This window comes from Orcinus orca, chromosome 11 (assembly GCF_937001465.1).
Source record: "Orcinus orca chromosome 11, mOrcOrc1.1, whole genome shotgun sequence".
Classification (NCBI taxonomy): Eukaryota; Metazoa; Chordata; class Mammalia; order Artiodactyla; family Delphinidae; genus Orcinus; species Orcinus orca.
Genome location: NC_064569.1, coordinates 2,000,912 through 2,026,691, shown reverse-complemented (window position 1 = coordinate 2,026,691; position 25,780 = coordinate 2,000,912). Strand labels below are relative to the sequence as shown.

The 25,780-nt window shown below is 57.5% G+C and overlaps 1 protein-coding gene across 1 annotated transcript in view; it reads right to left on the bottom strand.

Annotated features, from left to right (window-relative positions):
• CACNA2D4 (calcium voltage-gated channel auxiliary subunit alpha2delta 4) overlaps positions 1-19,168 on the bottom strand; it is an 89,789-nt gene extending 70,621 nt beyond the window's left edge. The window contains exons 1-9 of the mRNA XM_004279125.3: positions 19,061-19,168; positions 12,562-12,779; positions 12,062-12,142; positions 11,425-11,580; positions 7,447-7,528; positions 6,035-6,151; positions 2,827-2,886; positions 2,041-2,203; positions 1,696-1,827 (exon numbers count right to left, since the gene is read on the bottom strand). Coding sequence (XP_004279173.1) covers positions 1,696-1,827; positions 2,041-2,203; positions 2,827-2,886; positions 6,035-6,151; positions 7,447-7,528; positions 11,425-11,580; positions 12,062-12,142; positions 12,562-12,779; positions 19,061-19,168 — 1,117 coding nt within the window. The remainder of the gene's footprint in view (positions 1-1,695; positions 1,828-2,040; positions 2,204-2,826; positions 2,887-6,034; positions 6,152-7,446; positions 7,529-11,424; positions 11,581-12,061; positions 12,143-12,561; positions 12,780-19,060) is intronic.
• Between the last annotated feature and the right edge of the window lie 6,612 nt (positions 19,169-25,780).

Sequence of the window (25,780 nt, the reverse complement as noted above, 5' to 3'; positions counted from 1 at the left end):
TACTAGGCTATTAACTAAATCCCAGCTAACTTCATATATTCAGTACCACACACACTGTGTCCTCTGACTGCAAAGCAACTGAACTAGGAATTTATACTAAAAAGATAAATATCAAATCCCTATGTATTTGGAAATTTAAAAAGCACACAGTTAAATAACTGAGAGATCAAAGAAGAAATCACAGGGGAATACAAAAATATTGAGAAGCAGACAATACAATAACTAAAACACTACGCTGACACCAGAAAGCACAGGCAACAACCTCCGTGTATCAGAGGACACAGTCGACGGAGTGCAAAGGCCGCCCATAGAATGGGAGGAAATATCCGGAATGTATAGAGAACTCCTGCAACTCAGCAGCAACAGCGACAACCTGGTTTACAAATGGGCAAGTTTTGTGCTTGCACACAAGTTGACGGCTCTGGAAGCCCCGATGTGGCGGGATTTCCACCCTGGGGAAGGCTTGAGGGACATGGGAGTTGTCTTCAAGCATCTGAAGGGCTGTTCCATGGAAGAGGGATGAACTTGTTCATCAAGACTCCAGAGAACAGGAAAAGAACCAAATGGCTTGTTGTGGATTTGGGCAGAGACAAGAGGTACCACTGAGGGGGACCGGTGAGCCCTGAGGTCACTTTGTGCTCCTCCTAAGAGAGGCCCAGGGGACACACATGGCTGTCCTCAGGACCCTTTGAGACAGGCTGGGACCTGGCACCTGGGACCCTCTGCTGCAGTGCTTGCACCTGGAGAGACGTCTCCTCCAGCAACAAAGAAACTATGAGGGACTAAAATACCTGCATGCCTGCAGAGCTGGGGCAAATTATGGACAACACGATACAAAAAGACCAAAAAAGCCCAACTGCCACTTCTGAAGGGCGGGAGCAAAAGCAGGGTACTGGGCATGCCCCCTGCTCTCAACACCTGAAAGGGGTGGGCAAAACACCTAAGCCGCCCGTCCAGCCCGACCCCTGGACACACCCCTACCTTCACCCCATATAAGGAACCAGCTCGCCTCGCCCCTACACCCCCCAGGGAGTGAGCAAGGGAACCTGTTGTTCTCACTCTCTCTGCCGCAGCAGGGGCCCCAGTAAAGCCTTGCCTGAGTTTCTTGTCTGGCCTCTTGTCAATTTCTATTGATTGAGGAGGTCCAGAACCCTGGCCAGCCACACCTTCCGGTTCCTATCTCAGAAAACAGGGCAATATTAAGGCTTTCTGGACAGGGGGCTAAAATAAGATGAGTGGGCATGAGCTGTGGTGGTGAATTGTTTTAAATGAGAAATAAAAGAAGGCAGCGCTCTTGGAGGCCCCGTGGAAGGGGCTTCCGTTTTCTGTTCGTTGGTAGACAAGGGGGCTTCCCCGCTGCCTGCTGGGTTGGCCGCTAGCCTGTGACACTTCCTTCCCCGCTGCTGAATGACTCTGCCCCACTTCTCCAGTGAAGATGGGAATTGCTTTGCCCTCCTTTCCGCCTCCCACGTGCTTCTCACAGGACAAGAGTCCAGGTGGGCGCTTACTGGCTGCTTACCGAGGCGTCATTTGTTCATTCCTTCATCAGCTTCAAAGTGTGCTTATCAGGTTGTGAAGGGGACGGAGGTGGGGTTGGAGGCGCTTTTGGACCAGGGTCCATCTCCAGCGCCTCCGTCGCCATGTTCCCAGAGACGGAGCCCCGAGGACCGTGGAGATGCCTCCCAGCTGCCTCACCTGGGTAGATGCGGAAGAACCCTGTCGAGCTGCCAAAGTACTGCCAGGTCAGCGTCGGGTCTCTCTGGAAGTTCTCCACAAAGACAGGGTTCAAGGCTTCGGACATGTAGATTCCATTCAAAATATCCGGGTCTGAAGGGTAAGATTATAGGAGGAAGTGCAGGGGAAACGAGATCAGTCTTCCCCCGCGGAACACGCGTGCACACACACACACACACACCCGTGCGCCCACAGCCTGCAGCGACGCCGCCCACGACTGCTGTCCACACCCGCACTCCTCTTCCCCCTCCCCGGGGACCCCCGTTTGCTCCGGGCGGGGCTGCGGGCTGGGGTCCTGGCAGTCACCTTTGTTGTAGACATTGGTGGGCAGCTGCACGCTGCTCAGAGACGTGTTCACCCGCAGGTTGCTGAAGTGCGCGTTGGCCTCCAGGACGAACTCGGCCCCCAGCTCCACGTAGGCTCCGCCTGCGTCCTTCTCATTGATGAGGACAGAGTTGTAATAGTTAAACTAGGGTGACACCGAGAAGACGGGAGGGCAGGGGGCCCAGGGAGGGGAAGGGGAGAGAGAGAGAGAGAGCGTCACACGTGATGGATATCCGACAGACTGACCGCCACGTCTACACTGGCGGAGGATTCCGGCCACGATCACTGATTCGGGGCAAATACCCATCCAGACATTGGATCGGATGGTTGACTCTTCTGGGTTTTGGTGTAAACTGTCTAGATTACGGCTTCAGTCCCCACTTTGGCATATGTGGATGCAGCCAGCGCTGGAGACTGACAGGCGGACACAGATTTAGGGAGAGGTGGACAGACGGAGGCAGCCTGGCCAGCACCCCGAGATCTTGCAGGGGGGGAGGGCTCCTGGGGGACAAAATGGGGGTCCCTGCAGGGGGCTTCCCTCTGAAGAGAAGGCCTGCAGCCTGGCCTCCGGCCAGCCATAAATGTCTCCTCAGATACAGTGGTTCAGAATGAAACCTCTACAGCGTCATACAAACCGGTGCACATTGAAAGATGGAGCCGGGCCTATGCAATTCCCACCCCATGTCCCACCCTCAGGAGGCCCCAGCCCCTGGGGCGCTGGGACATTAGGCACCGTACCTCCCAGGGCTGTGGGAGGGGACGACTCACCACCAGGGACTCGTTGAATTCGTGGTTCAGGTCAGCCTCCTCGGCAGCCTCGACCAGATTCTGCGGGCGGGGATGGGAAGGGGAGGGTCAGTGCGGGAAGGAGGCCAGAGGCCCCGTAAGGTCCACTGCCAGGGCCCACCCGCGAGAACTGGGGACAGACTCTCGGACCAGCACCTGCGCACGAATGTGCACAGTGTCACTAGTCACAGTAGCCCGAAGGCAGGTGCATGTCACAGGGACAGGAAGCCAGTCTGAAAGGTGACACACTGAGTCCTTCCAGCTACATGACATTGTGGGGAAGGTGAGGCTAGGGACACAGCACAAAGGTCAGTGGTCGCCAGGGGTTTGTGGGGAGGGGTGGATGAGTAGCCGGCAAGCAGGATTTCTTAGCGCAGGGAAACTACTCTGTATGATCTCTGATGATGGAGACATGTCGTCATACGTTTGTCCAAACGCCCGGAACGTACACTGCCGAGAGCGAACCCTCGTGCAGACTGCGGACTTTGGGTGACAATGACGTGTCGGTGTAGGTTCGTTCATTGTACAAACACACCGTCTGGTGGGCGTGTGGATAGTTTTGGGGGGCCTGTGTTTGTGGAGGCGGGGGGTAAATGGAAACTCTCTGTACTTTCTTCACAATTTTGCTGTCAACCTGAAACTGCTTTAAAAAATAGTCTATTAAAATGTGTGTCTGTGTGTGTCTCTCTCTCTCCGTATTCAGTCTGTACACATTCAGCAGCCAAAGGTGGAGTCAGCCAGTGTTTGACCTTCTGTGTCTGGAGTCTCTCACTTAGCACAATGTTTTCAAGGTTCAGCCATATTTTAACATGTATCAGACATGTTTAGCGTGTATTCATTTCTTTTTCTTAATAAATTTGTTTATTTAATTTATTTATTACTTTTGGCTGCGTCGGGTCTTCGTTGCTGCGCGCAGGCCTTCTCTAGTTGCGGCGAGTGGGCTTCTCACTGCGGTGGCTCCTTTTGTTGCGGAGCACGGGCTCTAGGAGCACGGGCTTCAGTAGTTGTGACCCACGGGCTCCGTAGCTGTGGGGCACGGGCTTAATTGCTCTGAGGCACGTGGGATCATTTCTTTTTATTTCTGAATCATATTCCATTTTATGGATAGCCCACTTTCTGTTTATTTCTTTTTATTTCTGAATAATATTCCATTTTATGGATAGCCCACTTTTTGTTTAGCTGCTCATCAGTTGGTGGACATTTGGGCTCTTTCCAAATGGAAATTGGTCCATCTGTGACAACCTGGGTGCCCCTGGAAGACGTCAGGCCAAGTGAAATCAGCTGGATGCAGGAAGGCGCATACTGCATGGAGTCACTTACGTGTGGATCTAAACTAGTCAAACTCCTAGAAACAGACGGTAGAATGGCGGTTGCCAGGGTCTGAGGGAGGGTGAAATGGGCGCTGGTCGAGGGGTACAGAGTCTCAGCTGTGCAAGATGAGTGAATTGTGGAGAGCTGATGCACAGCAAGGTGGCTTAGGTGACAATATTGTAGGGTGTGCTTGACCTTTGCTAAGAGGGCTGTTCTTGGGCGTTCTCACCTCTCATACAAAAAGAAAGAAAGGGGTGGGGAGGGAGGAAAATACCATTTATCCTTCATGCGTTGTATCCTTAATACAATTACCATTTGTGAGTGATGGATAAGGTGGCTGGCTTGGTTGGGGTGACTGTTTCACAATGGATGTGTATATCGGGTCATCAGGTTGTACATCTTAGTATACACAACTTTTGATTGTCAATTATACCTCAGTAAAGCCAGGTGTGGGGGAAAGGAGACCAGAGCTCCTAAGCTGGCTTTGCCAGGGGGAGCCGCTGCCCTCCGGGTCTCTATTTACACTCGTGTACACTGGGCAGAACCAGCGTTATCCCCAACAAGGAGGGAGGGCCCTCCTTGTTTCCCTACTCCCGACCCCCAATGCCGAGATGTGATGAAGAAATTCCATGGGGCAAAGACTATTTGAGTGCCGCTCTCCAGGCAATTTCCCCACGGGCACCCTCATAGAAGGGTCCGTGGCTGTGGCCCTGGGGGCACCCCCAGCAGGGAGCAGGACCTCAAGCTTGGAGAAGGTCCACAGAGCAAGTGCCCCCCGGGTTGGTTTTCCGTGTTGAGGCCGTGGAAAGGATGCGGTGCCCCTGGAGCCCCCGGAGCCCAGCGCCCCGGGCTCTGGAGGTGTCTCAGGACCTCTTGTGCTCCGGCGCCAGGAGGGCTGGCACCTAAAGAGAGGCATCCCCGTGCCCCGGTGTCTGCACTCGCCCAGGCCAGCCGACTGAAGGAGGCAGGTGTTACTACTGTGTTGGCTTCTCTGGGGGTCAGCCTCCCCTGCTGTGGGTGGTCCCCAGGTATCCCTCATTGCTTCCTGACGCTAAGAGCCCCTGCCCTAACTAAGCCTGCAGAGAAGAGGCTGCAAATCATCACAGGTGGGAGAGGGGGCCCCGGCAACCTGCGGGGAGGCGGGGAGATGGGCGGACACCGGTGGGGCTGCAGCCTGTCCCCCCACCACGGCCACCCTCGCCCATCGTCTGCACAGCCTCGGCCTCCCCGGCGGGTCCGCAGCCCAGACCCCTCTCCTCCCTCCTTGTTCTCCTGGACCCCCCAAAGGAGGGGATAACGCTGGTCTGGGGTGGCCAATTCCTGGCACACAGCACCTGCTGGTTTACACCAGCCAGGTCCCCACAGGGGTCAGGGAAGCACTTCATGCCAGGGAAGTGACATGTCCCGTTTCTACCAGGCCAAGCCAGGTGGCTGTGCAGTGACGAAACACCTGGGCCCTGGGCCCCCATCAGGGCAGCACTTGGGTGCCATGAAGGGCGGGTCTGTGTGGCAGGAGGGGAGAGGCTGGGGCAGGAGAGAGGGAGTTCACGCCACCCGCTCTCACCCCCCTACGCTCCCACCCTCCAGCCCCCGCCATTCACTCAGCCCGTGACTCCTACGCCCTCACTCTGCCCTGCTCTGTCCCATCACTGAACCGGAGGTCCTGACGCAGGTCCTTCTCAGCACCGTGGTTGACCCTCCAACCCTGGAGGCTGTTCCCTAAGGCAGGGTGCCCGCCCGGCCCTACCCACTCTCCGCTTGCCCCCCACCCCGTCCTTTACAAGGGTCTTGTGGCTCATGGGCTACAAGGCAGGAGAAGGTGGTGTAGAGGGGCTCAGGGAGGGGGTTCCGTGTCCCATCAGCCCGCAGGCCTGAGCACCTGGACGGCCGCCACTTTCCTGCGGAGCATGGTCTCCATGTCCTCTGAGAACTTCCTCACCAGCTCCAAGCCATCCACCTCCTTGATCTTCAGACTGGGCTCCACGTCCTTGTATTTCTGTTCAGGGGACATGGAGAGACACACACCTGTCGTCTTGTACCTGGACGTCCATCCCCGGCTGCCGGCGGCCTCCATCCTCCCACTGGTGCATTCACACTGGGGCCAGCATGGCCCTCCGTCCTCGTAAAACCTCCCCCAACAACCGACGAGAGACACCTCTTATCAGATGTCCTCCGATTCACATCCTTCAGAGGGAGGCTGAGGCCCAGAGAGGTCGTGAGCTTGACCGAGGTCACACAGCCAGCGCAGGGGCTGCTCTCAGGGGCTGTGAGGCTCGTGGTGTCTGTGCCCCCCATGCGCTGCAGGGGTGGGTGCTGCCTGACTCTCGGCCAGTGGGCCTGGGGGCATTAAGAGGGCCGCTGAGTCGCCATCTGGGCCCCCGGGAGGTACTCCCTCACCGTGTGTCCTGGGTGCCATCTGGGCACGAGTTACTCAGTTCCCCAAACTGTAAGATGCGTCACGTGCAAGGCTTTTACCCAGAACGGCCACAGGGTGGGGGGAGCCTGTGTGCGGTGGCGAGGGGAGCCGGCATTGCTGCTGCGGCCCTGCGGTCAGGACAGCGGGCCCCCAGCCTGGGGGAGGGGACAAGCACGGCCATAAAAGCCAGAGGCTCCCCTTTCCGCAGCACTTAGAGAAAGGTGCTGAAGCTGCAGTGAGGCTTAGATGGTGACTATTGATCTCAGCGACTCGCAGCAGGACGGCAGCGCCATCCTCAGCACTGGCCTGGGAGTCGGGATACCAGCGGGATGGGAGCTTGTGGGGGCTGAGCGAGAAGCCGGCTGTCAGCCTGTGCACAGGCAGCTCAGCTCCTGCCCAGGGGCCAGGCGGGGCCAGACTGGACTCACTGGGCCCCGGTGGCTCTCTAGTGCTTGGAGACGTGGCGGCAGGTCGAGCACTGGGTGGGCGGCTCTCTGTCCGAGGGTCTTCCCACCGACCTCTCTCTGTCCCGAGGCAGCAGGCCTGTGTCCGGTCCACCAGCTCCTGCTTCTTCTCCCCTTTGTTCCTCACCCCACCATCTCTTTCCCCCATCTCATCTAGGCGTGGGTTTCCCAGGCCCCTGAGCTGACACTACACTCTTGGCCACCCGACCGTACTGTGCACCCCACCCCCCGACTTGCTCTGTGTCTTGGGCAAATCATTCCCTTCCCTGGGCCTCAGTTTCCCTATCTGAAATGGGGGTTGGGTTAGATGACCCCCAAGAGCCCTCACACCCAGACATCCTGCTTCTCCACCAGGACGGCTTAACGCCAGCTGCCCCGGGAGCCCCAGGGTGAGGGGGGGCGGTCACTGACCTTCTGCAGCAGGAGGGAGCCCGAGTACTTGGTGACAGTGTCATACAGGTCCCTGCCGAAGGTGTCTGCCCACAGCTTCACTCTGCAGGACGGTGGGAGTACGTGTGTGTGCACTCACGCTGAGCACACACAAGGAGACACACGCAGAGATGCGCACACACAGGAGGCAAGTGTCTACATGCAGAGACACCCACCGGTGCACATACACAAACCCGCACAAACATGCAGGGACACACATAACACACACACGTATACACAGATGCACACACGCAATCACACACCCTGACGTACACCCAGGAAAACACACCGGCAGCTGTGGTCCCTCCCGGCCAGGGCAGGGGCCCAGAGGACCCATCAGGCTTGGCAGCCACACTGTGATCCCAACACCCTTGCTGGGGGGCAGGGGCTGACCGCCCGGAGCCAAGCCTAGCCCCCGCCCCCTGAGGGCTGGAGAAGAAGGGACGAGGTCGGGGTTGACCAGGCAGGGTGGGGGACCCCGAGGACTCACACAGCTGCAGCTCCTCAGCCAGTCGTCCCCCAGCTGCCCTGCGCAGGGCGCGTGAGGCAGGGAGGCCGAGGCTCTGAGCCGAGTCTGAGAGGCCGGGGCCAGCGGGCAGGAGGGTGAGGCAGCCTCACGGGGAGACCCGCCCCCACAAGTGCCCCGAGATCCCGCCCTTGGTTGGGGGTGAGGCCACACGGGGCTGTGCCTGAGCCTCTCCAGGTGGAGCAAAAGGAGTTCCCCCACGTGATCATGCCAAGGTCAGCATTCGTTCGGTCACTCAACCGACAATGATCGAGGCCCTACTATGTGCTGGGCATTGTGCACAGGCAGGAGCGGTGCCCAGTCTTTGCCTTTGTGGAACAGTTAGAGCGACACCCCTCCACGTACAGAGGGCGCCATGCACGTTTGAAGGGGCACCATCGAAGCTGGGGGAGGGGTGGTGGTGGTGAGGGAAGGCTTCCTGGCAGAGGTGGGCTCTGACTCAGTGTTGAAGTCTGGGAGAGTCTCCCCCATCAAAGAGACTTGGCCGAGAACTCTAGGTAGAGAGGACAGAGGAGCTCGGAGGGGTCAAAAACCGGAACAGGGATGAACAAACCTGACTCCACGGTGGATCTGTTTCTTTTATTTTAACCTTTGTATTCTATTGCTTTTGCTACAAGTTAAGGTTGCCTATAGCCTGAAATATACAGGACAGCCCATTCTCAAGACTCTGACCTTTAAAGGTGTAGCACTTTTCATGCATATAGAGATAAAAAGTTGCAGAAGAGAGAGTAACATTGGCCTTGTTGGAGGTTTTTCTTTTTTTCTTTCTTTGTCTGAGAGGCGCGGCTTGGGGGATCGTAGTTCTCCCACCAGGGATTAAACCCAGGCCACAGCAGTGAGAGCACCAAGTCCTAACCACTGGACCACCAGGGAATTTCCTTGTTTGAGGTTTATAGAAACATCATGACCTGCCCTACGTGGACAGCTGTAAGAACAAAGGATTCCTAGCACCAAGAAGTTGGCAACAACCGAACACACCGCCTCCCCTTTTAGTGTAACAGCAGCCTGAATTCCAACCCGGGTGAGACGGGTCTTTGGGACACTGGTCCACCGCCCTCGGTCTGCCGGCTTTCCGAATAGAGTCGCCATTTCTTTGCCCCAACGACTTGTCTCTCGATTGACTGGCCTGTTGTGTGGCGAGCAGTAGGAGCTTGGGCTCGGTAACAAAATGGCTTCCAGGTCTCCAGCTTGGGTGGTTGCGCCGATGGTGGTATTATTGAATAAAATTAAGACGATCAGGACGATCGGGGAACAAGCTGGGGAGGGCAGAAGGTGACGCGTGCAGCTCGGGAGAGGCAGGAGGGGAGGTCCCTGCGGCAGGGCTACTGGGTGCCGTTGGGCGGCTGTGAGCTGCCCGGCTCCAGAAAGCACCCAACACATTGCAGCTTTTTTTGGGGGGTGGGGGATGTGGACCATTTTTAAAGTCTTTATTGAACTTGTTACAATATTGCTTCTGTTTTATGTTTCAGTGTTTTGGCTGCGAGGCAGGTGGGAGCTTAGCTCCCCCCACCCGGGATCGAACCTGCATCTGACTCCCCTCCCCCAGCCCGGGCACTGGAAGGTCTTAACCACTGGACTGTCAGGTAAGTCCCTCGTATTGTATCTGGAAAGACACAAAGTTGAATTTCAAAGCTCCGGTGATGTTCAGGAAGAGCAGCCCGTGGCAGCGGAATGTGGGTCTAGCAGGTGGAGTTAGGGCTGGGGGTCACTGGTTGGTGGGTGGGAGCCGGGGTTCTGAGGCGGACGGGCTCACAGGGAGGGGGTGCTGGCTGAGAAGGTCTGTGAGTGAAGGACAAACCCCGGGGAGCAGCGGCGCTCCCGGGGCCGACGGCGGGAAAGGGGCGTTAGAGGAAGACAAAGGTTAACGTGGGCGCCCGGGCAGACCCGGGAGAGCGCTGAGACTCAAGAAGGGAGAGCCGAGTGTTGGGAGCAGGCCAGGAGGTGAAGCCAGGAGTGTGTACTGGGTTGGGCGGGGAGACCTTTGGGGGTCCTGGTGGGAACGGATCTGGGAGGTGGGAGAAGCCGGGCAGGCAGGAGAAGCCGAGCCCTGAGTGGGAGGGGAAGGCGTGGGGGAGGCGCCGGTCTCTGGGGGGAAAGACTGGGAAGGATTCACTGGGGGGCAGGGATCCGGAGCCCGGGGGAGGTCTGGCTGCAGGGCGGTGGGCGCGTGCAGACACGGGCGTGGCTGTGGGCCCTCCCCTCGGCGGACGCTCGGGCGCCCCGTGTGGCCGGTCCCCTCTACGCAGGCCTGGGCTCCAGCCTTCGCTAGCCGGCACTCAGCCTGTCCCTGGAGCTTGCCGGTACTGTTAGCTGGGGTGTGCTCCGGGTGAAGGTTACTCTCAACACCTCCCCCCACCATGAAGGGTTCAGGCTGGCAGTGGGTGTGGAGGTGAGGTCCCAGCCAGGCCGACTCGAGTTCAAGTGTGGCACTGCCATTTGCAGGCTGCGTGAGTGTGGGGTGGCCGTCTGACCTCTCTGAGCTCGTTTCCTCTACTGCAGAGTCAGGAGACCGTTCCCCACCTCACTGTGTGGACTGGAGGGTCATCTGCGGAGCACCTGGCAGCACCAGGCCTGTAACAGCTAGAGGTGGGACCCCTCAACGGGGACAGAGCTGCTCAAAGCCCGCACTTAGCTCAGCTCCACCCCAGGTGTTCGTGGGGCTACAGGACCCCCTCTGTCAGACACGAGGCTGACAATAGCCTGGCTGTCCTCCTGGGCTCAGGTGTGATGAGCAGGTAGCCCCTTGAGTCCTGAATGTTCTGCTCCCACACGGATCAGAACTGGCCTTAACGGAACCGCCAGAACTAAGGACGAAAGGCCAGACACCCCCAGAGAGTCGCACATTAAGTTAGATTATACCCAAGTGTGAATGACCGATAGCTTCCCTGGAGCTGGTCTTAGTGACAGGATGTAGGACTGGGAATTGGAGGGAGGCAGGCAGGTGTAGAAAGGGAATGGAGACACCCCCCGGCCCCCACCGTGCACATCCACCTGGCTCCTGGCTGCAGAGCTATTGGTCGGTTTAGGACCACTTCACCCTCTCAGAATGTTTCCTAACGAATCCGTGTGGAGCTGAGATGGTCACGTCCAGCAACTCAGCTCCTACTGCAGCTGCCCCAGTGTGTGATCGCCCTGGAAGGAGCCTCGCCCTCAGGGTCTGGGGACACTGCCTGCCGTCCCAGGAGGAGTGTGGGCCCCTGTGCTCAGTTCTCCTAGGACTGTCAGGTGTCTGGGCAGTGGGTGAGGGTAGAGTCCCATATGGCAGAGATTTGGGGAAGAGAAGAGGCCGGTGAAGAAAAGGTCTTCACAGCAAGACAGGGGGAGCCTGCAGCCGAGCCCTGGAGAGCCTGGAGGCTGGGGGAGGCCGAGGATTGAGGTTGGCTGGGGAGGGGAGGGAGGGAGGGGTTTATGGGTGGGGGACTTTTGAGGCTTACGTTTCCAGAGGAATCCTGGCCTGCCCCCGCGTGGGGGACAGGGACGTGCTGCACAGCAGGCACAGGGTGACCACCGTCTTCCGCAGGGAGGCCCAGGCCTCTGGCCACCGGTGGGAAGGCATCTTGCCGTCGGTGGAGCTGGGAGCTGGGTGGACCCTGGGGGGTCCAGGCAAGGTGCCCCTGCTGGGGTCAGGCCAGGGAGAGGAAAGAGCAGCCTCAGACCCCGAGCTCTGTCTGCCCAGATCCCTGGCACGGCCCCGAGCCTTCTGCCTTCCGGGTCGGGGCAAGCCTGGGGTTCCCCAGCCTCCAGTCAGGTCCTGGCTGCAATGCCCAGTGTGTGTGGGGGTCCCTTCTCTGCCCTGCAGCCGCAGGCTTCCAGGAGAGCGGCTGGTGGGAGAAGGTGTGACGAAATGAACTGGTTAATCCACCGGCCTCCTCTCTAATCCCCGCCTGACAGCAGGAGGGCGGTGGGGGTGACTTCGGCGGGATTACCCTGGTTTCAGAAGGCAGGGCTGGCTCACCCCCACCCCACGAGGGTCAGAGCACAGCCTCCTGTGTTAAAGAGGCAGACCCGTCCCTGGAGAGCACCTTCTGCAGTGACACTGGCCCTGGATGCGTGTCCAGCGCTCTGACTTACCAGGAGCTGTGGGAGACCCTCTCCTTAAACCTCAGAACGGTCCTGGGGGTCAGCGTCAGCAACCCTGTTGGCTCGGGGAGGCTAGGGGACAGAGGGGGCCCTGTGCTGGCTCCTGTGTCCAGGCCGCTGACTTGGGCCAGGTCAGAGGTAACGTCCACAGCCTGGGCCTCACCTCCCCCACGTCTCACCTGCCCCGGTTCTAGGCTGGGGACCCATTTTTCCGGGAAGCTCCAGGCCCCTCCCCTGCCCCCAACCCTTGTATGGAATGAGCACCTAATGCATGTGAAAGGAAGACAGTGCAAGCCCCGCTGGTCAAGGCCTCCGTCCGTCTGCATTTCAGCTTCTCCGACCGATGTCCCCTCTGCCGGGTGGTGCCGGGGGGGGCCCTGGGCCTTGGGGTCCAGCTAAGAGGAAGCCAGTGGGGAAACAGTTCGGCTTGTGTAGCCACCTGGACAGCTGTGTGCAGCCATCCAGGGCAGGGCGGCTCCAGGGACACTCACCGCCTGCCTGCGGGGCTGCTGGCCTCGTGACAGGACACCCAGCTGCCGTGTGAGCGCCCCGCAGTGCCCCACTGGCAGCGCACGGGAGTGGACGGAGAAAAGCCCACGAGCCGGTCCACGGAAGATTCTTCCAAGGCCGGAAGCTGCCAGCAGGGGACCTGGTTCTCATCGGGGCCTGGCTCTCCTGCTAGCAAGCGGTTGATGTTGACTGTCCCTAACTATAAACATGCCATACGCTGTCGCCTCTTCCGGCGGGAATTACACACGACAGAATTTGATCAAAATTCTTATGTCTGTGGGTCCCAACTGGTGCTAGCACCACGTGAGGCCACAGCGCACGCCTTCCACAGGTCAGAGGGCTTCTTGGTGTATCTTGTCCTGACAAACTTGCTGGTTCCAGCAAATCGGCTCGCAGGGCTGCCACCGACAGAGGAATGCCAGGAGAAGCAAGTGTCCCCATGACAAACGCCTGTGTGTCCCCGGCGGGGAGTCCGCGCTGTGGGCGGGGCTCCGTTGCCAGGCTCAGCTTGGCAGGGCAGTGATTTCTACAGGCACGTGAGTTGTTCGTAGGAATGCTGAATTTCAGGTGGATTCTGCGTATCTTTCATTATGAATCGTACCAAGATTAGAAAAATTACCATAAAGGCGTGTTGGTCAATTAATAAATAAAAAGAATGTGTAATTTTTCTAGGTTTTGTGATTTTTGTGGTATTCATCAACTTCTTAAAATTTGTGATTTGGAGTGACTCTTTCATTTTCTTTTTTTAATTTAAAACACAGGGAGATCAGCTCGGTGCTTTGTGACCGCCTAGAGGAGTGGGTAGGGAGGGTGGGAGGGAGGGAGACGCAAGAGGGAAGAGATATGGGAACATATATATATGTATAACTGATTCATTTTGTTGTAAAGCAGAAACTAACACACCATTGTGAAGCAATTATACTCCAATAAAGATGTTAAAAAAATTTAAATTTTTTAAATTAAAAAAATGAAGTATAGTTGATTTACAATGTTTCTGGTGTACAGCAAGGTGATTCAGTTATAGATATACATGTATATATTTTTCAGGTTCTTTTCCATGATGGGTTATTACAAGATATTGAATATAGTTCCCTGTGCTATACAGTAGGTCCTTGTTGTTTATCTATTTTATATCTAGTAGTGGGTATCTGTTAATCTCAAACTCCTAATTTATCCTTCCTCCGGACTCTTCCATTTTAAATAAATGCTCACTTTCCTCTCCACTTGTGTATCTGTGTTCTGTCTCTGCTGTGGGTGACCATCCCCACATGACGGGAGCTGTGACCCCCGGAACGGCCCCTGCCTGTTCTAGCGCCTGCTGACCGCGGCCATGACCAACTCTAACAGTCTAGGCCTGGGACCTGCTAGAAATCTCTGTCAACGTCACATGGCTCATTTTACAGGCATGGTGGTGGCCTGGGTCTACCCAGCCTGCTGGGAAGCCCTCAGAGTTCCTGCAAAGAAGCTAGGGTGGTGGGTAGAGCGCGAGGTGTTGCCCCTACCAGCTGTGCAGAGAAAGATGCCTTTCTAATAGCTCTAAAATATATCTTGCTGTGTATGCGTTGCCGACTGTGGCCCACTCCAGCTACTGGGCCCCTCTTGCTGCAGACCTTGTGAAACCCCAGGAGCTGTGGGGTGCAGTGGGGAGGGCAGAGGACTTCAGAGCTGAATCCTTCAGAGGAGGGATTTCTTAGCAGGAATAAAATGAAGGGTGGGACCAAAGCAAGAGCTAAGGGCATTACCAAGCTCAGAGAGCCCTCTGGCCCTCAGACCTCAGGGCTCACGCTTCACCTGTCGTCCAGGAAGGCATATCACTTATGCCAGGGAGGAGGGAACTTACATGCAGCTTCATTCTTAAGGGCTATGAGGGGAAGAGTATCCCAGCTTTTCCTTGGTCAGTCTTTCATCTCAACCCCCATAAATTTAACCCACTTTCCTAGGGCATCTTCCTGGTGTCGGCCCCTCACCAGGCACTGGAGATGAGAGACACAGTGTTGGAAGGAAGACTGGACATGTTGCTTGATAAACATACTTAGAGTCTATCCATGGAGGCTGGTCTCAAACCCACCACTCAGCTAAATCAGGCTGAGTGCTGTGAGGCATACGTGATGCATTTGTCACCATAGTGGAAGGGACAATCATTTTCTCCTTATGGTGGGAAAAAAGGGAGAGAAATTTTAGGGAAAGCTTCATAGTGAAAGGTACATTTGAATTGGGCTTTAAAGGATGAATAGGAGTTCACCAATAGGAGCCTCTTGAAGGGGTCATTATAAGGAACAGATAGGATATAAGAAACAGAAGGAACAAAAGTAGGAAGCCATGGACGTACTATGTTGTGTATACTTTTTAGGAAATAGTGAGATATCAGTTGTTTATTACTGCATACTAAGTTATACTTAGTGGCTTAAAAATAAAAGCAATTATCTATTTAGCTCCCAAATGGGTATTTTGGGCAAGGCTCAGCAGGAAAGGCTCATCTCTGTCCCATGCAGTGTCAGCTGGGGCAGCTTAACGGGCGCTGGAGGATCCACCTGCAGGGTGGTTTGCTCACACGACTGGCAGCTTGGTGCTGTCTGTTGGCTGGGACCTCAGCAGGGGCCAAGGGTTGGGAGACTGACTTTCCCTCTCCAGGGGCTGCTTGGGTTTCCTCACAGCACGGTGGCTGGGCTCTGAGAGTTAGATCCCGAGAGAACGCAGTGGAACCCTTTGCCTTGTGGTCTGCCTTGGAAGTCACGGAGCCTTGCCTCGTGTATTCCACGGGCTACCAGTTGGTAGCCAGGTTGGGCTGGGCTCTGAGGGAGCAGATGCGGGCCCCAACTCTCAATGGGAAGAACAGCAAACATTTGCACACCTGTCTTAAAACCGCCACCTCGAGGGTATTGGGGTGGGAGTGGGGGAGGGTGTGAGGGATCAGGGGTGCAGAGACAGGAACAGGGGAGAGGGCACTGGGGGAAGTCAGGCTGTTCCTAGACTGGGCAGCAGTTATATTAGCTCTCTCCAAAATCAAACTTAAACCTCACCCACTGCGACCCCGCATCCATGGGACAATAGTGATTTACAAGTTTGGCAGAACAGGGAGGTGGGGGGACAGGAAGGAAGAAGAACAGGGTCACAAAAGATGTAAAAAGTCTGTAACCCAAGCTCAGCTCCTGTGCACACAGGCCACACGTTCCCACCTTTGCCCAGAGAGCGCTGGCTAGTGAGCTGTTCCCGGGCCTGCGCTGCGGGAGAGAAGTGTGTGCCCCCAGCCCTGCCCGCCCTGTGCACACCTTCCCCCTGCACACCCCCCCCGCACACACACCCTGCACACACACGCCCCTGCACACACCCCTCCTGCACACACCCCCTGCACACACCCCTCCTGCACACACACCCTGCAAACACACCCCTGCACACACACACCCCTGCACACACCCCTCCTGCACACACTCCTCTGCATACCCTCTGCACACACCCTCTGCACACACACCCCTGCACACACACACCCCCTGCACACACCCTTGCACTGCAATGCTTGGTGAGCACCCACATGTCCTCTGAGCAGTGGAAGGACAGACAGATAGAAGGAATAAGGGCTCCAGGCTTAGCTCCACAGCAGAGGAGGAAAGGTCAGTAGTTCCCATCATTCCACATCAATTTTCCTTCCTTCATCCAGCAACTGTGAACACACTCAGCTGTACTGGAGGCCCTGTACCCAGGCTCAGTCTCCCCGATCGCTGAATCCCTCCCCTCCGTGCTCCAGGGGATGGCGAGGAGGACAGGTGGCGATACAGGGATGTGTGTCGACAAAACGTCAACTATCACAGCAGGGATTTCATAACAGTTTCTTTAGCAATTGAGTCCTTTCTTCCAAAGAAATCTTTGCAGGAGGCAAAGAAGGCTATTTCGGTCGCTGGCAACCCCATCCTCTGGCTGCCCCGCACCCACCTTGGGGCCAGCCGTGACCCCTCTTTCTCGTGCCGGTTCTGCCCTGTGACTACATCCGGAGCCCGCCCACTGCTGCCCAGCCCAGGCCCCCGGGCCCCGGCCAGCCCGGCTCCTTCCCTGGCTCACAGCAGCGTCCTGCCCTCTGTGCACGATTGCGCCTTCTGTTTGGTGTCCAGGCTCCTGCCCCGCCCACGGGGGTCGCCTGTATGGACCACGCAGCCGAGTCCAGCGGGGAGCCAGCAGGAGCCTGGAGAGAGCAGGCGCACCCCAGGCCGGCCCAGCACTACCCCTCCTCTTCGCGGGCCGCCCCCGCATGGCTTCCTCCCTGTACGAGTCAGGACTTTACAGAGAGCCAGAACCGGTTGGGTGTGTGCAGCAAGGGAAACAGATTCATTACAGGGAAGGCGCTCTCACGATTGTGGGGCCGACCAAGCCTCGGGCTGTGTACCCGGGGACGTGGAGAGCGGTGGTGTCATTGGGGCCCAAAGACCTGACAGCTGGAGACCTCCGAGAGCCGCCATGTTTCAATTCAAGTCCAAAGGAAGGAGAAAGCGATGTCCCAGCTGAAAGGCTGTCAGGCAGCCGTCTGTCTTACTTGCAGGAGGGGGCACCCTTTGTTCCACTGAGACCCTCAGCTGACTGGACGTGGCCCACTCACACCAGGGAGGGCAATCTGCTTTACCTGAGTCTATAGATTTATTTATTTATTTATTTATTTTTCTTCTTCTTCTTTGTTTTTTTTTGCCACACTGCACAGCATGTTCCCTGACTAGGGATTGAACCTGTGCCCCCTGCAGTGGGAAAGCAGAGTTTTAACTACTGGGCTAACAGGGACATCCCAAGTCTATAGCTTTATAGACTATAGACTCTTCATCTCATCCAGAGCGCACCTCATGGTCACAGCCAGCATGATGTTGGACCAAACATTTGGTGCCTGTGGCCCAGTCAAGTTGACACGTGGAATTGACCATCACACCCCCTTAGACTCCAGGAGTAATTGCTTCCTCCCCATGACGTGGAAGGAAGTTACAGCTCAGCTGCTCCTAAGCCCTGGGTTACTCTGTGTGCCGTCTCCATTCGTACGTTTGAAAAGAAACTTTTCCCCAATGATCCCATTATGAGTGTCCCGCCTGTTTCCTGCAGGGCCTCTGACAGCTGGCCTCCCGACTCTGCCCTTACCCCTCTTCCGTCCATTCTAAACCCAGCCGCTGAGAGTCCTTTATTTATTTTTATTTATTTATTTATTTTGGCTGTGTTGGGTCTTCGTTTCTGTGCGAGGGCTTTCTCCAGTTGTGGCAAGCGGGGGCCACTCTTCATCGCGGTGCGCGGGCCTCTCACCGTCGCGGCCTCTCCCGTTGCGGAGCACAGGCTCCAGACGCGCAGGCTCAGCGGCCATGGCTCACGGGCCCAGTTGCTCCGCGGCATGTGGGATCCTCCCAGAGCAGGGCTCAAACCCGTGTCCCCTGCATCGGCAGGCAGACTCTCAACCACTGCGCCGCCAGGGAAGCCCCCGAGAGTCCTTTTAAAGTCAGCCCACGTCACTCGCTCAGAAGCCCCAGCAGCTGCCCACCTTACTGAGAGTAAAAGCCAAAGCTTTTACTTTGGGAGGAGGTGAGGGTGAGGGCTCTTCCTCCCCTCCCTTCCAGGGCCTCCGAGGAGCCCCCCCAGGGCTCTTGCCCGGCCTGGAAACCACCGGGCAGCCACGCAGGGGCCTCCGTCTCCCCATCATCTTCCGATGAGCCAGAGGATGTCACGGATACCTGCACCCACTCAGAGCAGCATGACCCACAGTTACCACGAGCTGGAAGGGCCTGAGTGCCCGTTGACAGATGATGGAGAAACACAGTGCGGTCTTTGCACGCAGTGGAAGGTGACTCAGCCTTAAAAAGGAAGGAGATTCCGACACCTGCTACGCCCTGGATGGACCTGAGGACACTGTGCTCGATGAAGTAAGCCCATCACAGAGGACAGGTGCTGCGTGATTCCACTTATATGAGGTCCCTGGAGGAGGTAAAAAATCATAGAGAATTAGGAGGGTGAGGCCAGGGGCTGGGGGAGGGGATGGGGAGTTCATGGTTAATGGGGACAGAGCTTCAGTTTTATAAGATGTAGGGTTCTGGAGACGGTCGCACAATGACGTGAATGTACTTAACTGTATTGAACTGTGCACTTAGAAATGATTAAGGTGGTAAATTTTATGTTATGTGGGTTTTTTTTTTTAAATCACAATTTTTTAAAAAGTAGGGGGAAAGGGAGAGGGATCTGCAGCTGCCCTGGGCAGAGCCAGAGTCTGGACGCCCTGCTCGGTCCCCCAGAGACTGCGGCTCATTTTAAAACACCCACTGCTGCAAAGTGCTAGTCTGGCTTCTAGAGACTGAGGGGAGAGTGAGTGCTCAGATTCCCAATGCATTCAATCACACGCAGCCAGTCCTCTCTCAACCTGGGAGGAGGGGCGGAGAGGCAAGGCTGGGATGCTGTGTGTCTAGCTCACGGCGCCTCCTCTAGTCCCACAGACATCCTCCCTACCGGTCACCGGAAACGCGGCTGGGATACAGGCGACAGCGTCAGCCTAGATTTGCTGGTGCCTTCGCCGCAGGACACCAGCTCCCCGACTTCTGCCTGCAGAGTCTCAGGCCCCTGGAAGCCCGGGGCAGGGGGCATGGGCTCATTACAGGCTGGCCAGGCCCCTTGGGGACCTGCGGGGTCTATCAGTACCTGGAAGAGGACAGTTGGAGGAAATGAGTGTGCTTGGGAGGCGGAGGGGAGGAGGCCCGAGGGGCCTGGGGAGCTGGGGGACTTGTGGTAAAGCACTTGGTGAATTTCCACGCTCTCTCAGCCCCAGGAACAGCGCGCAAGGGAAAGTTCAAGCTACCAGCCAGCGAGTCCCTGCCCTGACCCACAGGTGAGGGCTTGCTCTGAGCCAGGCCGCGTGCCCCATCTGACAGGCTGTGGGTGGGACATGGGGCATTGGCAACGTGACGTGGTCCAGGCCAGAGGCCAAGCAGCACCCGCGGGGACAGGACAGGACAGCAGCTTCACTGTGGGGACACAGAGGGACCCCAAAGGCTCTGCCCTTCAGGCTAAGGTCAAGCGTTGACCAAGGGGGCTTGGAGTGGCAGCTCGGGGAGGGGCTCCGAAAAGGCCTGTAACTGGAGGCGGGGCTCAGGGCAGAGGCTCCCCCGCAGGCTCAGGCTGGGCTGGGGTGTGGCGTCCTTGCCGGCTGCCTAAGGCCCCATCCCACGGCAGATGGCCTGGATCAGAACAGGGTTTGCATTTGCTCAGCCTGGTGAGTCCCAGATCTGCCCGTGAGGGGCCATCCAAGTGACCATGGCCAGGGAAGGACACAGTGGCCCTGAGAGCTGGGGCCACTGCACTGGATTTAATAGGAAGGCAGGACTCATTTGTAATTAGCCTGTAATTACCCTTTTAAATAAGATAAATGTTTTCCTTGCAATCTTATTTATATGAGTCGTTTGTTTAGCAAACTTTATAGGCAATAAGAGCTCAGGCTCTGGTGTCCAGGCTCTGGGTCTGAACTCTAGCTCTATTTCTTCCTCATTCTGTTGTCCAGGGCGCCCCGTTTTTATTGTCTGTGGAACAGATATGACATGTCCTGTCTGTGTCCGGCAGGGGTGTATTCAGTGCAAGTAACAGGAAGCCCACCTGACAAATGAGGACTTGTCAGCACAGAGCCAAGGTCTGGGTGTTCCCTCTCTCCACCTTTCCCTCATTTGCACGCTGCGTTCATCCTCATGCCTGTCACCTCATTGCCACAAGATGGCTGCTGCCCTTCCAGACATCATGCCTGAGTTCAAGGCAGGGGAAAGAAGAAGGGCCTTGCCAGATGCTTCTGTTCTTTTTTTTTTTTTAGCAGGAAGGCAAACAGTCTCCCAGGAATCTCACTGGCCCCCTCTGCTGGCAGATTAAGCTCTGACCCACTGGCCAGAAGTGAGATGCACAGTTACCAGGAGCTGCAAGGTAGGCTGGAGAGATGGGAGGGGGATGGCCCCACCCCCTCTAACGAGTCCTGGTGTCTCGCTGGGGCTGGGCATTGTTATCAAGGAAGAGCAGGGGCTGGGTGTTGCGGGCAGCATGCCTACCTCGTGCCCTGAGTATGGATGAGATTCTGCCTAAGTTCTCAGCTCACAACTTGGCACTCGGAAACGTTCCCTATTATTAGTCACAAGTAAGTTCTCTTCCTGTGCAAGCATTGATGGGCAAATCTCTACTCCCAGGACACCTTCAGGGGAGTTGGTGTGCCCCTCTTCTTCAGAGGAGGAAACACAGGTACGCCAGGAAGGGCAGGGAGGATGCTCATTCACTGGCCGGCGTCCTCCAGTGGGATGTCCCGGGTCTTGCCTCGGGGCGGGGTGGGCTGGAGTTCCAGTCCACGATGCCCTTGAGCGCCTCAGAGGACTGGGGAAGGGGCCCCTAGCTCTGCCTTGGGAACAGAGTCACAGAAGTTCAAGTGGGAAACGAGAGTCAAGCCCCTCGGTTTTTTTCACTCTCAGTTCCCAGACAGGACGAGGCAATGGTGGCTGCCCTGCGGGGCTGGGAGCCTGGGACGGTGTGCGGTGCGTCCCCACTCACTGACCGCGCTGGGCAGCGCCCACTCACCACTCGGCCCTGTGGCCCCCCCGGCCCTCCCCGTCCTGTCAATGTCCTCCCCCCAGTCGCCCGCGAAGGAGGGGCGGGCCACTGAGAAGCACGTGTGGCAGCAGCATCCCCGGGGGACGTCTGTGCACTCCTCCGCCCGCATCAGCAGCTGTGCCGAGCTGCGGCGTGAGTGGTGGAGGTGAGCGAACACAGGCAGCTCCTGGCACTGGGGGAGCCTCGTGGCAGTTCAGGGAAGCACAGCTGGAGGCTCATCGCCTAAGCCTAAGCGCTGCCCTCATTTCCCAGCGGCGGAGGGGAGAGCACGGGGGCAGGGGCAGAGGGCGCCGGGGCCTCTGGGACCAGGTGCTGGCAGGCTCACTTGGCCGTGGCCACTGGCCTCTGGGTCCCTCGGTCTCTGTCCTTCTGGCTCACAGCCTTGACCTCTCCCCTCGTGGGGCCTCTGCCGGTGCCCCGGGGAAGCCACATTCCTGTAGCTTTGCCTGCGAGCCGTCCCCGGGCCCCTCCTCACTTTCCCCCCCTGTTCCCCCCTCCCCATTTCTCTGCTCATTTTCTCTTCCTGTTCTACCGTTTCTCGAGCCCCTGCCATGCACCGGCTCTGAGCGGGCTGGGGCTCAGGGCCACCAGGATGACGGTGGTTTCTGCCCCTGGGGGAGCCCACGGGCTGCCGAGGAGGCAGACACAAGAGAACCTTCCGACCTGAGGGGAGTGTGGGTCCCCAGGGCTGGAGCAGGTGCCCCGGGCTTTGCCCCGGCTCTGGGCCCCGTGAAGGAGGACGAGTCTGACAGCAGCCTGAGAGTCCCCAACACTGTGGGCCCCAGGTCCTAGGAGTAGAATGTAGACTCTTCCTGGCCTGCATCTTCAGGGAGCTGTCGGAGGAGCATCCTAAGTATGCCAAGGGTGTGGGAAAGGAGTGGGTCACAGTTAGCGCTTTGGGCTGAAAGTAACAGGAAAACCTCTACGCAGCTGACTTACATAATGACAATTCAGTATCTCACATAGGAAGTCTAGGTGGTTCCAGGGTTGATTAACACAGCAGCTGAAGGGTGTCACCAAAGATCCCATTTCCTCCATTTTTTTCCCTGGAATCCTCAGTATTTGGGGCTGTCCTCAAGCTAGCTCCCCTCATGGTCACAGGATGGCTGCCACTGTTCCAGGCATTGCACTCAGATCTTTGAGGAGAAGGGGGACTGATTTTACCTGTGCTTCTCTCATCCATGGGGACCCCTCACTGTAGACATCACCTAGCAGACTCCTTCATTCTGCAGTGGCCGGACCGCACTCTATGCCCACACCTGAAGGACATGCAGCCATGACCAGCTCGAACCAATCACAATTCCCCTCCTGGCTGTGGCCGGGCCCACCTCCCCCAAGAATGTGGTGGCAGAAAGTGTCCCCCAAACCTGAGGCCTGCTGGAACCGGGGGTGGGGGGACGGCAGTTGTGTGATCAACCAGCACGGTGCGCAGCGGGCCGTCTCCGGCCAGTGAATGTCCCCTTCAGGGTTTCAGGACGGTCTGGGCGCAGCAAGCCATGCTCCAGGCGCAGCCAGTCCGCAAGGAAGCTGCAGAGCATCAGCGGGTGGGGAGCGGCGTGGCCTCCGCCCGCCCGCGCTTCCCTGGCGCCCACGCGGCTCGTTCCCCGAGGCCCGTCGGCAGTTTGCTCCGTCGTTTCCCTCCCAGTGAGGCCTTCCTGCGACCCCGGCCCAGGGCAGCCCTCACAGCACCTGCTGGAGACATCCTCCTCAGCGTCTCTGCTGGACGTATGTCGTTCACTTGTCTCTCTCGCTAATTATCTATCTTCTCGCGGGAGGAATACTGTTTGCTTTTCTCGCTATTCCCAGAGCCTAGATCAGTACCCGCATACAGTAAGTGCTCAATCAATCCTCCTCCCTGGTGGCAGATCAGAATCCCCCGGGGAGCCTGCAGGAAAAGCAGGTCCCTAGGCCGCCTCCCAGGCCTGCGGATCCAGGTCTCATGTTGCGGGCCCAGCGCCTGGAGCCCCTCCTCGGCTGTCCTGCACAGACGTGGGAAAGTCACTCAGCAGAGGGAAGAGGGTGGTCAGCCGGGGACCGGGTTCTGCACAGTCATCCAGTGTGAGGACAAAGGTGTTCCCTGTACCGAGCACCTTCCGTCTCCAGCAGTGTCATCCAGTGCGACACAGGGGTGACCGCGCGGGGAGTGCAGGGAACGGGGACAAACAGTCACATGGTGGAGAGTCAAGAGTGACTAGAAACGGCAGATTCGACGTGTGGACGGCACAGGAGGAGGAGTGAAGACAGCCCTAGTGGGAAGAAGGGAGGTTTATAACACGAGAGCCCTGATGTAAATTAAAAATATATGCCCGGGGCTTGGCGGATTTCTTAAAACACAAAAAGCACTAATTGTAAGAGAAAAATTAATAACTTAGCCTTCATGAAGATTAAGAGCATTTATAATTGTGTCAAAACGCACCATTAGAAGATTGAAAGGCAACGGCCCACTGAGAAGGCGTGGTTCTCTTTCCAGTAAGAGAGACTCCACGGGGACACATAGCGGATGAAGACAAATCCACACTGAAAAATGGGCTAGAAAGTGCTCGGGCGCGTCCCCAAGACCACACGTGAGCGGCCAGGACCACACGTGCAGCATCCATGCTCCACACCTGGGGTCATCTGGGAAACACAGACTAGACCACCAGACACCGTGCACTCCGCCAGAGGGGACCTGTTAGAACTGGCTGTGCTGCTGGCGGGGAGGGTCACAGGGCATGACCTGCAGCCCATCGCGGGGCCTGCTTCCCTGCGACCCCTCCGTCCACGGGGACAAGCCCAGACGTGCGCCAGGAGCCGTGCACAGAAATGTTCACGGCAGCCCTGGCCACATGCCCTCGAAGGCTCACCCACAGGTCTGGCAGGTCAGAAGCTCTTGAGACCGATGCCTCGGACAAGAAGTGAGGGCAGAGCTGCGTGCAGGAGGCGGGTGGGAAAGCCACGGAGACCGCAGGCTGCCTTACCTATGCCTGTGAAATTCGGGAAAGGAGTCTACCATGACAGGAGTCAGGAGCCTGGGCTCTCCGGGCGCTGATTTTGGTGGAGGCCGGGCAGGACATGTTCTACAGCTCAGCCTGGCGTGGGTCACCACACGCGCCCAGACATGCACGTACAGGTGTGTGTAAGGCTCACTGAGCCGTCCGCTGAAGTCTGCACGGTGGATGTGTACGTGTGACAGCTCCACACAAGCGGAACACATTCACGCGCACAGAACAACACGTGCTTTGGAAGCACACGTGCAAACAGCAGGGCCCACGTCGGCTCAAGGGAAGGGCTGCGGGTTGTTGGGGAGGAAGGGACTGGACTTGGGGTCAGGACAGGCACAGGGAGAGATGACCAGAATGAGAAGCGCTCTTGTTCAAACCGATAATGGAGGGTTATACACACTAAGGCGTACGACTAATTAGCCCAAGACAGGGACTGAGAGAGAAATTGTGAAAATAAAGGTCTCAGCTAAGAACTCCCGGCCCCCGGTCAGCAGTGCTCACCTTGGTGTCCGAGGAGGACCCCTTCTGTGTGAGTCAGGCCACCAGTGGCAACTCTTGGTCTGGGAGGGCCCCCTGACTTGTGGTGTTTCGGGAACATAGTGGTTTGGGTTGAACTGTGTCCCCCCAGATGTGTCTGCTGAAGCCCTAACCCCCAGGAATTGGGAATGTGACCTCATTTGGAGCTCGGGTCTTGCTGGAGCAGGGAGGGCCCTAATCCCACACGACAGGCGTCCTTACGAAGGGGACATTGGAGGCAGAGGCAGGTATCCCACGTGAGGGTGAATCAGAGCCGGGGCGATGCTCCTGAGCACCGAGGAACCCTGCTGATGGCCAGAAACTGCGGGGGGTGAGCAGGGGCGCGGACCAGGCTCTTCCTCGCGGCCCCCAGAAGGAACCAGCCCTGCCGGCATCGCGGTCTGACGTCTGGCCTCCAGACCGCAGGACAATGCATCTCTGTTGTTTAAGCCTGTGGTGCTTTGCTCTGCGGCCCAGGGAACCTGGTGCGGGCGGGCCACCAGGGTCTGAATCCCTCCCTCTGGGTCCTGGACCCTCCCCGCTAATGGGAGGGAGTCAAGGATGACTGCCCCACTGGGCGGGAGGTGGCTTGAGTTGAAGGGTGGGGACACCCGGGGGTGGATTTTGGAAGGGGTGTGGGGTGACTGCGGGGCACCCCCTGGGGCAGCACGGGTCAGGGAGGCATGGCAGGGCGATCAGGGCAGGTAGGCAGTTAGGAAGGATGCCAGGGGGCAGGTGAAGGGGGCCGGTGCACGCACACGTGTGTGCATGCGTGCGCGTGCACCCGTGTGCGTGTCCTGAGGAGACTGAGAAGTTACAGGGAAACACAGGGAGAGGCACCAGCAGGGAAACTGGTCCTCTGAGAACCCCGGGCCCCTTCCCTCCCTTCCTTCCTGGGCTTGCTGGGAACCTTCCTTAATTAATGCCTGTAAAGCGCTTTGCTGGAAGCGGCAACAGCGGCTTTATAAATAAACCCAGACTTCTGAAGGTTGACTAATGCCTGAGCCCTCGGGGGAGGGGAGCGTGGTGCGAGGCTGGGGGAGGGGCGGCAGAGGAGCTGAGGCCCGGGCCCTGGTCCACGGAGACCGACGAGCCCCAGGCCTGTGTCTGCAGCAGTACAATCAAG